General features: G+C 37.3%; 1 protein-coding gene across 3 annotated transcripts in view; it reads left to right on the top strand.

Moving 5' to 3' along the window:
- Window positions 1-14,745, top strand: part of LOC136876128 (pleckstrin homology domain-containing family G member 5) — a 1,197,778-nt gene extending 1,183,033 nt beyond the window's left edge. For all 3 annotated transcript variants that reach the window (XM_067149822.2, XM_067149820.2, XM_067149819.2), the window contains exons 22-25: window positions 1,952-2,156; window positions 2,242-2,354; window positions 8,187-8,365; window positions 14,403-14,745. In XM_067149822.2, the coding sequence (XP_067005923.2) occupies window positions 1,952-2,156; window positions 2,242-2,354; window positions 8,187-8,365; window positions 14,403-14,412 (507 nt within the window). In that variant the 3' untranslated portion in view covers window positions 14,413-14,745. The remainder of the gene's footprint in view (window positions 1-1,951; window positions 2,157-2,241; window positions 2,355-8,186; window positions 8,366-14,402) is intronic.
- Window positions 14,746-14,984: the final 239 nt, after the last annotated feature.

Here is a 14,984-nt window from a genome sequence, read left to right as displayed (position 1 = left end):
TGCGATTTAATTGCCTATCAGTTGGTTAAAATCTCTTATGACCAGTAATGAACTTCATTTATAAACATTTATTATTGTTCTTTGTTCTTGTGGTCTGTTATGATAGGAACTGCAGTATTTGCTTCACCATTTCTTGGTCATCTTATTTGTTTAAGCTGCAATTAGTTCCACAATAAATAAGTCTGTTTATGCATAAAAATGCTTTTTACTTAGAGTTGAATTTTTCTCACTATAGCCTGATCTTATTTTAAAATTATTTTGAAAACTAGATGTTGACAAGCCTATTTTTTCTTTTGCTTGTACAAAGAAAGCTTGAAATCTATTATATTCTTCAATAGCACAATACTTACATTGTGACATTTTACATCTTTTATGCATAACTTGGAGTAACCTCAAGAAATTTTTTTAAAAATCACAATTTAAATTCTTTTACAGTAGTCATAACAAAACATGATGAGAAAATTTTAAGTATAATTGCCTGACTAAAAACTGCAATGGACGTAAAGAACATAAAGTTAAATCATTTTTTAAAGCATTTTTAAAGAGATTCTATACACGGCAGATGTCACCCACCATCAAAGGCTAGGCTAATGATAACGACACAAAATTATTGTTGACCCTCAGTTGCTATCATATTTTTTGTAACATAATTTCAATCAATCAGTCACCTCTGATATGCATTTAGGGCTGTCACCCAGATGGTAGATTCTCTATCAGTTGCTTACCTGGTCTTTTCTTAAACGATTTCAAATAAGTTAGAAATTTATTGAACATTTTGTATAGCAAATTATTCCAATCCATAATTCCTCTTTGTATAAATGACTATTTGTCTCAATTGGTTCACTTCGAAGTCCAACTGTACCATCATCTTATGATCTTTCCTACATTTAAAAACTTAAATGAAGATGATTTGTTTTTGTTTTTTCTCCATCTCACATCATCTCTCCACCGACAGCTTGAAACATGCTGCTAGAGGAGCAGTTCATCTCCTTACTCCCATGTTTTCCCAGCCCAAAGTTTACAATATTTTCGAACACTGTTATTTTGATGGAAATCACCCAGAACAAATTGCACTGTTTTACTTTGGATCTTTTCCAGGTCTCGAATCAAGTAATCCTAGTGAGGGTCCCATACACTGGAACCACACTCTTATTAGGATCTTACCCTCTCCTTTTCATCCTCTCTAAAACCCTTAAACACTACAACTATATACTAAATACTGTTACTCCTTACTATAACCCTTAAATATCACAGTGCCTGTCAAACCCCATAACTAAATTAAACCTTTTCTTCTTATCAAACTTAATTCCTTTAAACAGGTTTTTTTTTTTTTTTAAATCAAACTTAACTCCTTTAAAAACATGTTTGCAATCACATCACAGCAAAACTTTAAAGAAAAAGTTACCATCTCAGAATAATATACAAAAAGAAGCTCCGAAACAGTGCACCATCCTATCTTTCTCAGAAATCTTGAAAAAAAATTTGATGATCATTTCTCTGCTTTGTCAGTCTTTTATAAAGAAGATAGAATTGGTAAAACCAAAATTACTGGAAAACTCAAAACATAAATAATGTCCAACATCCATGCTAGTTAGAGTTTATAATTTACCGTACCTTATCAGTGAGTACACTACTATTTTTTCATGTAAATAACTATAAATTTACAGTGACCCCAGAAGAGAGGGAATGACCATGGGGAAGTTCAGCAGCTGTCTCACAGACATATGACACCAACTGAGGGTTATTCATGATTGTAACAAATAATAATAATAATAATAATAATAATAATAATAATAATAATAATAATGATGATGATGATGATGATGATGATGATGATGATGATGATGATGATAATAATCACACCAAAAATATACCTATATTTTTAATCAATATTTAGTAGGTTTTTTTTTTTAGTGTGTGTGCTCTTACATAGTTGTTTCTATGCATGCAGAAGCAGAATAGCCGTGACACTAGCATCCACAAACGTCTGTCATGGAACTGCGGACAAGGTCAGTGTCAGGCTGGAGTAGAGCCAGCCAGTAAGTGTATAAGCACTGACAGTGTCCACAGTTCAAGTGGCGTCAGCTCTACAAGTAGTGCACAGTTTGGTAGCATGGCTAGTGAGCTCGAAGAAATTGGCTCTCTCGAGGTGGAAGGTAAATATATTTCTATATAAATGCTTACAATGAAAATTTATACAAATGAGAGAAGGTATTTTCCTAACACACTCTGCAATCCTAGGGTCATCCCTCCAAGTGGTGTGTGAAAATCCCCTAGGCTGCTGCTATGACTTACCTTCCTCACACCATACTTTCAGCACCAGAACTCCCAGCATGGAGGCCATAAATATGGAAGTAAGTAAATAAAATATAAGAATTTCAAATGTAAGTATACTAGACATTTATGTAACTCTTTCCTTAAACTAAATATGCCTTAAACTTTTTGAGGCCGGGCTGAGTGGCTCAGACGGTTAAGGCACTGGCCTTCTGACCCCAACTTGGCAGGTTCGATCCTGGCTCAGTCCGGTGGTATTTGAAGGTGCTCAAATACGTCAGCCCCGTGTTGGTAGATTTACTGGCACGTAAAAGAACTCCTGCGGGACTAAATTCCGGCACCTCGGCGTCTCCGAAAACCGTAAAAGAGTAGTTAGTGGGACGTAAAACAAATAACATTATTATTATTATTAAACTTTTTGAGGTAATATGTTCAACAAAAACTTTTTGTGATACAATTTATGGTGATGTATATGTATGCAATGTGACATGTAACAAATAGTATAGTCTATATTTTGTACCATGAAAAAATGAATGCCACATGTAAGTTTTTAAAATTAAAACAAAATTATATACAGTATCCATTCAGTGGTTATTCAATATTAGGGATAAATTTTGACTGTTGGTCAAAAGCCACCTATGGTTTAAAGCAAAATCAGAGCCCAGAATACAAAGGAGTGGTCTTAGGGATACTGGCAGGATGTCAAAGCCAGCAGACGAACAAGATCTAGACACTGAAAATGAAATTAGTTGTTACCATGCACCCCATAGAGGCTCAACTTGAATGTAATAAAAAGAATGCACTTATTTATTTTTATTTATTTATTTATTTATTAATCATATGTTATTTTGATGACAATTTATACTGCATATACTGTATAGTAAAATCAAAGCTCTTCTTTTAGGATATTTTCGAGCTCGCCCTTTTTATGAAGCGTTAAAGTTTCCCCTGCATACAAACCATCAGGTTTGATTACAGTATTGTAATGTTTAATCGTAACGTGAAGAGACATACGTTTTTTTGTTTTAGATTTCTCTTGTTCTCCCATATGCTCTTCTGAGTTTTTGGACACGGATGTTATGGGCTATTTTTTCTTGTCCAGTTGGTTCGAGGATTTCGCCCAGGTATTTGAAGTGAGGGACTCTGTTGATTTGTCTGTATTTTGTATTGAGACTATGAATGTCTAGTTTTGAACAGAAGAATTCATTTTTCTGGAAGGAGATATGAAGTCCGACTTTTTTGGCACATTCTTGGAGAATTCCAACTTGCTTTATTGCTGTAACTTCATCGCTGGACAAAAGGGCCAGGTCATCTGTGAAGGCTAAGCATGGAATTTCAAGCTTGATTTTTGTGTCCCAATGTTTATTGGGTTCCAGCTATTTTGCGCTTTCAGTTATTTTTCCCATTCTCTCATTGCCTTATCTAAGATGAGGTTAAAGAGGACGGGTGACAATCCATCTCCTTGCCGGACACCAGTTTTTATCAGGAATTCATCTGGGATTTCTCCCATGAATTTCACTCTTGACTTCATGTCAGTGAGGGTCTGTCTGGTGAAGTTTAGCATTTTAGAGTCTAGTCCTTGTTCTTTCAGGGTGCTGAACAGAGATTGACAATCAATTGAATCATAAGCCTTCTTGAAATCTACGAAGGTACAGATGATTGGGTGGTTTTGGAGGGCCCTGAATTTTAGAGCGGTTTTGAGGTTGAAGATCTGTTCAGTGCACAATCTGTGAGGGTGGAACTCAGCTTGATACTCACCAATTTTATGCTCGAGTTGTTCTTGTATTCTTTTCAACAGGCATGCAGAGAAAATTTTGCAGCCATCTTCAAGGAGGGAGATTCCCCTATAGTTGATGACATCAGTTTTGTCTCCAGGGCCCTGTTTCATAAAACATCTTTCACTAATATTATTAGTAAGAAACCAATAATATTAAGTAATAATATTAGTATTATGTTTCATAGAGTTATTAGCTAATGATATTAATAATTAGTTTATGAGTCAAAATTAATAGTAGATATTGGTAATAATATTAGTAAATTGCTTCATAGACAACATGACTAATAAAAGTACTCATATTATTAGGATTATTTCCATGAATGTATTTTGACTCATAATTCATATTATTAGTGAAACCAAAGTAGGTGGTATTTTATAATTTTGGCATAAAATCGTGAAGATCACTGAAATGGTCAACTCTGATTCAAACAGTGATAAGGAACAAGTGTAGGTATTCACCGTTCAATAAATGTTACGTCAAAAAACAGCCTGTACTGGCATGTAATAAACATATGAATACAATGGGAGATTTGGTTAGATTACAGAACTTTTGAGTATTTGCTTGATAGGACTGGTAATAGAACGTTCCACTGCAAGAAATGAAGCATAAACTTAAGACAGCAGCTTCGCATTGCACTCCACCGGTTGGTAGTGATACATAGTATCACTGGGTTCCTCTAGTACAGTTGCTCCGACACTCCAGGTATCCTTTGAAATCTTGGCTTATATCACCAGTAAACCAAGATGATGATGGTGATGATTATTGTTTTAAGAGGAAGTAGACTAGAACTAGACAACCATCATCTATAATAACACCAATCAGATAGAAAAACGGAAAGGATCCGACATTTTGAAAAATGAAGGTATCGGCTAAAGAAAGAGAAGGGCCATGAAGGGTGTGAAAATGACTCTCTTGGCCTCACAACCTAATACTGTCAGGGTCGGTAAAGAACAAGAGTTGAACAAAGGAGGGGGTAAAGGTAGATGAAAATGAGCCTGGCACAAATAAGTTGAAGCAATGGCAGGACTCATCTCAGTGCACCATGTTCGCCAATACACGCTCCCAATTTCAGAGCCTCGGGACCCCTTTTAGTAGCCTCTTACGACAGGCAGGGGATACCGTGGCTGTTATTCTACCGCTCCCACCAACAGGAGGTAGTAAACAAAGATTTTGCTAGTCCATCTCAACAGAGATTTTGAAGAGCACATGAAAATTAAACGAAGTAAAAGGAACAAGGGGGGTTATAGTGTGCAAAAGGCTGTGAATAGTTGATGCTTTAACTCAATCACTTTCCACAAAGGAACTTTCTTCTCTCACATTATTTTCACTTCTTTTATCCATTTTCATATGTACCAAAGTTACAACAACGAAAACATCAAGTGAGCCTCTTGAACATGTGGATTAATAGTCGGTTGTAGTCAAGCATTAGCCTACCACTAGGAACAAACCCAAACCAAGAACATATGCAACAGACCGATTCTAACCACCATTTGTATCAGCTGACTAATGCACTAATATTATTAGTGAAGATAATTTATAAATCATGTGTAAATCTTTATGAAACAGAAATTGGTTAACTAATAATTATTTTTATGAGTTCTAATATTATTAGTTAGTTTTATGAAACAGGGCATATTTCCAGTCTTCGGGGAGTCTTTCGTTTTTCTGTATGATTTCTGTAAGTTCTCTGAGCGAATTTGGACCAAGATTCTTCAACAATCCCATTTCTTCCTGAGGTTCTGTTGTTCTTTAGTTGTTTAATGTGGCTCTGAATTTCTTTCTGGTTTGGTGGAAGTGATTCTGGGTGAGTGAAACTGGATGCTTCTTCAAGAAATCTTTCAGTGGTTTCAGGGCAGTTAAGAAGTTCTGAGAAGTATCGTGCAAGTTCTTGGCAGTTTTCTTTATTATTATTTTTTTATTATTAACATTATTATACCTTTATTATTGTACACTTCTTTGTTTTGCCATCCTTTTTTATTTTTTAGGCTCTTCCACTTCATATTTCACTCCAATTTCTTCATCAGCAATCCCATCCTCCCTGATTTATTGCTCAAGAAGAATAAGTCTGTTTCCATTTCTGCCTTTCATTGCTTTATCCCTTATCAGTAACTTACAAACTCTTCCTTTCCTCTTTAATTATTAGCCTGATAAGCTTCATAAGAAAAAACTTGTTTCCATGCATCACAGCTCCTCGGAATACAGTCAGCCGTTTGATGCATAATAATGATACTCCTTTATTTAGTTCAAACACTTCATTATTAACACTCTCTTGGTTTCCTCCAAGAATGCAAAGAAAAGGCCTTTCCAAAACATTAGGAAATTAAAGCAGTTTGTTATATTTTGCATTTTATAAATTCAAACTACTGTTATAGCCATTACATCACCATATCACACCAGTGGTAGCAAAATGGTTAGTAAGTTAGCTTCTTGTGTGAAAGATGAGATCATTAATGACAGAAAAATTGATAGCTTACCACATGCAAATTTCATTATCATTTGCTGATACTAATGTTTGTGTATGACAGCAGTTTGATGTACTGGTAAGTTAACCTCAATCAATGAATGAATGAATGAATCAATCAATCAATCAATCAATTTTCCTTGATAAATTATTTCATTCCTCTTCTTATAAATGAATCTCCCCACCCTTCAATTTGTCAACTTGAATTCCAACTTTACCTTCAAATTTCAATCCTTCCTACCTTTAAAAGCTCCACTCAGGCTTATTTGTCCCCTGACAACTCAGAACTTCCAGCTTAGTCGAGCGGCTCATCTCTTTTCCCCCCAGGTCTTCCCAGACCAAAGCTTGCAACATTTTTGTATCATTACTCTTTTGCTAGAAATTACCCAGAACAAATCAGACTTTCTTTTGGACCTTTTCCAATTCTCATACTGAGTAATCGTGGTGTAGGTCCCATGCACTGGAACTATACTTATTACTTATTTACTACTCTATAACAGTATGTCATCATCTACAGAAAGCCTTATCTGTAAATCCGGTTCTTTACATAAGAAAACATAATGGTCCTACCTTGTGGATCACCCCTGTTAATAGTTACAGGATCAGATCCTTTACCTACTCTTATTCTCCAAGTTCTATTTTCTAGAAATTTAGCCACCTATTCAACCACTCTTTTGTCTAAGAATCATTTTCATTTTCATCAGCAGTTTTGAATGATCTACCCTATCAAAAGCCTTGATACAGTCAACAGTGACACAGTCCATTAGGCTTCTTGAATTTTCTCCTATCTCTTACTGGAATCCTGTAAGTTGAGCCTCACTGGAATTACCTTTCCAAAACTCAAACTAATCTTTTATCAAACCTGATAGTAGCGTAATTTTGCAAATGTGTCTAATAAAATCAGAAAGAATGTTTTCCCAGAGCTTACATACAGCAAGTGTCAACTGGCCTGTAATTATCCGCTTTATGTTTATCACCCTTTACCTTGTATGCTGGGGTTACTACAGCAACTCTACGTTCATTTCATATAGCTCCTTCATGCAAACAGTAATCCAATAAGTACCAGTACCGGTATTTCAGATGCAGTACTATATCTTATCAATCCCATCTGCTCTTCTGTCTTTCAACTTCTGTATGTATTTGTAAATAACTATTATCACAGGTAACTTTCAGTACTTCACCAGTATTTGTAACTTTCTCTACCTGGATATTCTCCTTATATCCAACTATCTTTATATATTGCTGAATGAATACTTCTGCCTTTTGTAAGACCTCACATATATACTCCCCTTTTACATTAATGATCCCTAGAATGTCATATCTGCCTTAAATTACCTATGGATACCCTTCCATTTTTCCCTAGAATTTATATGACTGCCAATTATTTTTGCCATCATATTATTCTGTGCTGATTTTTTTGTAAATTCAACTTTCTAATTAGTTCCTTCAATCTCGCCATACTTCTACAATCATACCTAATAATTTATTTCTAACCTGCTCCTCCTTCTCAATCTATTTCTCTGTTATAATATAGCAGGTCTTTCCCATTCCTCACCAGGCTCTTTGTTTGCATCCTTCAAAGAATACTAATAAATTCAGGTAATGATATCTATTAACTGTTTGTTGAGAAACAATAGTACCTTATTCATAATCTACGTATATTTCACTTACAGTTGCTGAAATCTCAACTTAGTCCAGCTCCTTCAGATCCTGGAGGGTCCACTCAGCCCAACATCTCCTCAATACAAGAAGGTGTTGTATACACCCAGAACGAAAGGGCAACCACACCAAGTAAAGAAGACCTTCTACGTATGAAAGATCTCATACTGACAGACTCGTCCTTAGAGGCCTCGTAAGTAGATTTGTACGATATATCTGTAACAAAATTTATTTCATTTCTCTCAAGAACAACTTTACAGTCATGTATGATATACAAGTTCTAATACTTAACCTCTTAACATGAAAGCCCGAGTATACTCGGGGTTTTATATATTTATATAAAATAAAATCCCAAGTATACTCGGGAATGTCGCTCATTGATCGGTACCTAATTTAAAAGCCCAAATATACTCGTTTCTTTTTGTTTCTCAATATTTCTGCCAAATATTTATAAAATTATTACTTCAGGGTCCTATTTTTGCAAACAGATGTCTCTGACTCAACCATAGTGGATGTCGGTGACTCAGGCAGTTCGTTTTCGTGGCTTTCCCGCCCGATGTAGCATTGTGTGTTGATCCTTGTTTTAGGGCATTTCACACAGCCACAAACATATGAACAGTATTGAGTGTCATGTTGTATTACTTGCCATCTGTTTAGTGCTGAGTTATTTATTTTAGAACCCATAAAAAATATAACGAGTATATTCAGGATTTTAAAACAAGAACTTTTCGGTGGCTTATATTTCATTGTTAAGTTCGAAAAATATATTTCCATTGTTACCACTGCCATTAGTTTTCAATAAATAGCCCATTTTAACAATAAAAAATTAGGTAAGAAAAGATCACAATTTTGTAAATAATTGGTATGTTAAGAGGTTAATCATCGGGTTATTTTGATCACCAGCTGTTATCCAGCGTAACCACTGTATGCAGCATGGACACCGAGTATATGCAAGTTTTCTTGAGCATTTTTGACGCATAACTGCAAACGTTTCTCAGGACTGCAAAGTGCATGCAAGACAGGCACAAAAATCTGCAACACCTCACTCCTTTACATTAGCTTCTATTTCTTTCCATTTCTATTTTTCCTTTTTATTTATATGCGTAAAATGAACACGCATGTAGGAAGTAAATATTGTTCACAATGAGCTTGGTTTACTACCTTTTCTCCCATTTGTTTGTGTCTCTGGTTGGCTGCGGAAATGAATGCTGAAACAACACCCCTCTCCCTCTCCATCCCAACTTCCTCACAAAGCCTGTGCCCAAGAACTGCATATAGTAGACAGGCTAGGAGTGACACAATAAGGTTCTGTTAGGTTGTCACTGATATCTAGTGTCATACTGTCTGCAGACCATCCCACAGCTGCTAGAGGGTATGACTGAGCATGCACAGAGCAAACTCAACAATCAAGGTGGTCTCACAGATGCTTAACTGGGTTCAAGTCCAAGGAATTAAGGTAACCAGAAAAGTACTTGAAACTCTTGGTTGTATTCTTTCAAACACTGTCGGACTGTTCTGGCCGTGTGACAGGTGTATGCAGTAGATGCTCATTTTCGCTATGTTGTTACCACAACATATTGTCATTGCACCTCGAAATACCGTTATGCGATGATGTTGAGGGGAGAAATACTGACCTGCAGCACATGTATCAGACTGAAAATTCATTGATGTAGGTCATGCAATATGGAACCTTAGATGTCAGAACCTTTTCTTGTTAGAGTCCTAAGCTGAAATATGATCACATAACAGTTTTTCTAGATCCAACAACAATATACAGTTTGCTTCACAGGCAGAATACCTCAAAACAAACGGCAACAGGGATGGCTTACTGCAGTCTATTGTTCTTGTACAGCTGTTCATAGCTTCTAATCCATTCTTCCCAGATAGTCAGTGTGCAGAGAACCACTCACATTAAATCGTGTGCTGCCTTCAGTTATGATGCTCTCAATATGTTCACAATTTACAAGTGCTTGATAGAGTTACAAACTGTGCCATCACAAAAAAGGCATGTTCATTATACATGTATAATACAGTATTTGGTGTTCATATTCATTCATAGAACACATTTCTGCCATTTTGAAGCAAGTTCTAATGGAATGGATCTGATGACCTGTTGTCTCTTTTTCTCAGCAACAAGACATCTCTTCACACTGGTACAAAAGAATTCTGTCTCTGTGTGCTTTAGGAATACCCATTCTAGCATGTGTTAAATGTATTTCAGATACACCCTGCACAGGAAGATATATAAATGAAAAGTAGCAACACAATAGGATAAACACAATAACAGATCAGTGTGAAAAGAGTGAGCAATAGAAACACAAGCAGACAAGGACACTCTCCACCTCTTCATACAATGCATGGCCCCAAGAAATTTTGCATCCCTATCCCATTTTCCTGAACTTTGTTAGTACACGCCTGAAAATGAATCGATTCAGCAGTTTAGATGTTTTGCTGTAGTTTCCACCATAGAACCCACCCCTGAATCGTACGATGCTTTTGTTGAGGCTATGAAGAGATGCTCCAGAAGGGCCATACCTCATGGTTGTCGTACATCATATATCCCTGGTCTTACTTAAGAGCTTGCTACTCAGTTTACAGAGTATAAGACACTATTTGAAGAAGATCCAGTGGGGTGAGGTAACTTTGGCACAGTATCAAAAAGTGATTTCTGGGTTAAAACTATAGAAAAACTTGATCTAACTAGAAGCAGCCACAAAGTGTGGAGATTACTAAGGCATCTCAATAATGACCCAACCAGATCCACTGTACATTCCAATATCACTGCAGACCAGATAGCTCAGAAGCTGCTCAAGTGCTCATGAATGGGAAAGTTAATCACAAAGTCAAAGTATTTAAAATTCATCATGAGTTCCAAGACAAGAAGTGTGAACTTACTGTCCCATTCAAGTTAACAGAACTAAACAACGCTACCAAAGAAAGCAAAACTTGGAAAGCAGCCAGTTTAGATGACATCCAAATGGAGCAAAACAAATTTTGGTCCATCAACAAAATCAATCTTGCAGCTTTGCAAAACCTGCAGGACCAAGCAAGCAGGATTTTGGCCTATTAAAAGCTTCACAGGCCAACTCTTGAATCTCACTCAGTTCATGGAAGATGGGTTGGAAACTCACCAGGTGATAGGGGTGGTCTTTGTGGATCTAACAGCAGCGTATGACACTGTCAGTCACTGGTTACTCCATGTCAAGATGTTCAATCTAATCAAGGACTTCCATATAACTAGACTTATCAGCACTCTCCTTCAAAACCACAGGTTTTTTTGGGGGTTGACTTCCAAGGTCAACACAGTCATTGGAGAGCACAGAAAATTGGCCTACCTCAGGGGAGTGTTTTAGCTCTGGTTCTCTTCAATATCTATACCAAGAACAGGTATTGACCCCAAACAAAAGAAGCTTGTTATATGCAGATGATCTAGCCCTTAGTGCACAAGGCTTTAGCTTTGAATCCATGGAAATAAATCTGACAAGAACCTACTCAGACCCAATCCTTTTAAGACGAAAGATGTGCCTTCCATTTAAAGAATAGGGAAGTTCATCATGAGTTATGTCTAGAATGGTCAAGAATCCAATTACAGCACTTTCACACTCCAAAATTACCTGGGAGTGACCTTGGATAGAGCTCTTATATTCAAAACCCATTGTAGGAGTAATGGGATGAAAATATCCACACAAGACAATCTATTTGCAAATTGACAGGGTCACAATGGGGCTCTCATCCTCAAACAATCTGAACTTCAGCAATGGCACTGTGTTTTTCTGCTGCTGAATATGCTTCCCCAGTCTGGTACAGTTCATCTCATACCATGACAGGTAGATACGATCCCCAATGAGACCTGTAGATTGATTACAGGTCACTTCAAGCCTACTCCAACAGATAAGCTCTATTGCCTGGCTGGAATAGTGCTACCCTGTGTACGTAGAAAAGTAGTTGCCAACAAGCAGAGGCTAAAAGTGGAACAGAACAGCACCCACCCGCTGCATGGACATAGTCCTCCTCAGCAACGACTGAGATCCTGGAAGAGCTTCCTGAGGACATTTGAGGTGTTTGCTGTCTCAACAGAGAGGGTAAGGCTGGAGCTGTGGAAGAAGAGGACCCTTCTCCTTCGTGGATTAATGCCAACAGCTGAAGAGTTACCACCTGGACATAATGAAAGCTGACTGGTGTGGAAATCCCTGAACAAGCTACGATCAGAAGTGGGAAGATCCAGGGGTAACATGCTTCAGTGCCCTCTGTGACTGACATATTGCACAGAGGATGATCTACAAGCCATTCTGAGTGCATTGGACATTGCAAAATACTGGGCATATATAATATGATCTCGCATGTTGTTTTGTGTACTTCAAACTGAAGTGTACATTAACTGTAAATTTGTATGTTTTCGACTTGAGTATAACAATTACCATAGCAAATGTCCGACTCATTGGCTGAATGGTCAGAGTACTGGCCTTCGGTTCAGAAGGTCCTGGGTTCGATTCCCGGCCGGGTCGGGAGTTTTAACCTTCAATGGTTAATTCCAATGGCCCGGGGGCTGGGTGTTTGTGCTGTTCCCAACATACCTGCAACTCACACACCACATATAACACAATAACACGCATTTACCTACACATGGCAGATGCCGCCCACCCTCATCAGAGGGTCTGCCTTGCAAGGGCTGCACTTGGCTAGAAATAGACACGAAATTATTAATTATTACCGTAGCAAATTGGTTATGACATCTTTGTAATATAATAATATAGTTAAAATATTTTTAGTGACAAGCAATGCAAGGTGTACACAAGTTTGAGATAATTGTAAATAGTTTTGAGTTCCTTGCAACAGCCAAAAACAACCTGTTTTTTTTTTTGCTGGTGGTTTTACATCACACCAACGGAAATAGGTCTTATGGCGACGATGGGATAGGAAAGGCCTAGGAGTTGGAAGGAAGCGGCCGTGGCCTTAATTAAGGCACAGCCCCAGCATTTGCCTGGTGTGAAAATGGGAAACCACGGAAAGCCATTTTCAGGGCTGCCGATAGTGGGATTCGAACCTACTATCTCCCGGATGCAAGCTCACAGCCGCACGCCTCTACGCGCACGGCCAACTCGCCCGTCTACCTTAATTAAGGCCACGGCCACTTCCTTCCCATTCCTAGGCCTCTCCTTTCCCATTGTCGCCATAAGACCTATCTGTGTCGGTGCGACGTAAAGCAAATAGCAAAAAAAAAAATTATTAATGACACTTAAAATTATTTGAAAACTGCACTTGGCTCGACAAAAAGATGACGTAAAAAGCCATTGTCTGTTAGTAGTTCCATCATGGCAAGAAAATATCACAGTTTTGATGAAAATAAAATTGATTAACTGTTGATGTGCCTGTCAACTGAAGGAACAATCTTCCTTTGTTACAATAAATGAAGGATATCCCAGTCAGTGTGGGCATTAATAGGGGGATATCCTTTGAGGTTGCAGTGGTGCACTCAGCACAGCTGTCAGAAACAAAGTACTGTAATCTCATTTTCTCTAAAGAAAAATGTTCTCCACCAATCCAATTGCACCATCGTTTTTAACATAACACAAAGAGTACCAGTATCCCTGACATTTTTGTCAGTATAGATCTGGTACACTCTGTATAAGTAATGGAAATTGGAAAGGAACAAACAAGTGACAAATCAAGTCATGTAAAGAAAGACACAAACATGAAGAGGGACACACAATATGATAAAAACAATGATGGGTCAGTATGGGAAGAAGGAGGAACTGAAAGGGGAGACAAGAATAGACACAAAAACACAAAAGAACAAAGACAGTCACCTTCTCTTCATACTGTCGTTTTCAAAAAGATGGACTCTCCCTAGTTCTTCTGTGTCCAAATTTTCTGCTCCTTGCTTTCCTTGCAAAAGAATATAAACCGAGCAAGTGACCATGTGGTTAGGGTCGTGCAGCTTTGAATTTACATTCGGGAGATAGTAGGTTCAAACCCCAAATGCTGGGGTTGTACCTTAATCAAGGTCACAGCTGCTTCCTTTCCACTCTTCGCCTTTCCTGTTCCATCATCGCCATAAGTTCTATCTATGTCAGTGTGACATAAAGCAATTGTACAAAATAAAGTAAATTAATTACTGTACTTTAATGCAGAACTTCATTATCAACCATTCCCAAGATAATCTCAGGTAGGTGGCATTTTAAAATCTAAAGGACACTTCTTGGTGCTTACACATTATGTTTCTTTTTCAGAAATGTGTGACTGAAGCAGTTAGAACCTTGCTGTGATTTAACTTCTCACCCAAGTTCATTTTGACGAATGAACAAGTCAAGGGTGGAACCAACTGTCTAATGGGATGGCATTACTGATCCCTGGTGCCAGAAGAGAGGGTTAACAATGTCTTCATGGGAAGATATCTGAGTGAAGACCATGGCACTGACAAAATGCATGTCTTTGTCTGAAATACATTCCATCAAGAATGTAGGTTTCTGGATAATGAATGAACTGAGAATGAATTGTAAAAGTGAATTTGTAATTTGTTCATGGTTTCACTGGCAATGTGATTAAATGTTTTATAAATGAAATTTTTAAAAATGGTTTAGACTGTGTATTTATGAAAGGCTGAGGAAATGTATGCAACTGCAGATTACAAATTCAGGTAGAGTAAAAAACAAAATAAGAACCTTTAATTCATAATGAGCTGTGTACTTCACTAAAACAGTACATTCAAGTGTGAAGAATGAGGTCATTAAAATGAAGCTGAGACCATTTTCTTGAATAGTATGAAGTAAATAAGGGTGAACTTCATTCAGGTGTATCAAACCTGCCACAAA

This window comes from Anabrus simplex, chromosome 6 (genome assembly GCF_040414725.1).
Source record: "Anabrus simplex isolate iqAnaSimp1 chromosome 6, ASM4041472v1, whole genome shotgun sequence".
Lineage (NCBI taxonomy): Eukaryota > Metazoa > Arthropoda > Insecta > Orthoptera > Tettigoniidae > Anabrus > Anabrus simplex.
The sequence above is the reverse complement of the archived record's forward strand: the minus strand, read 5'-3'. Positions and strand labels throughout refer to the sequence as shown.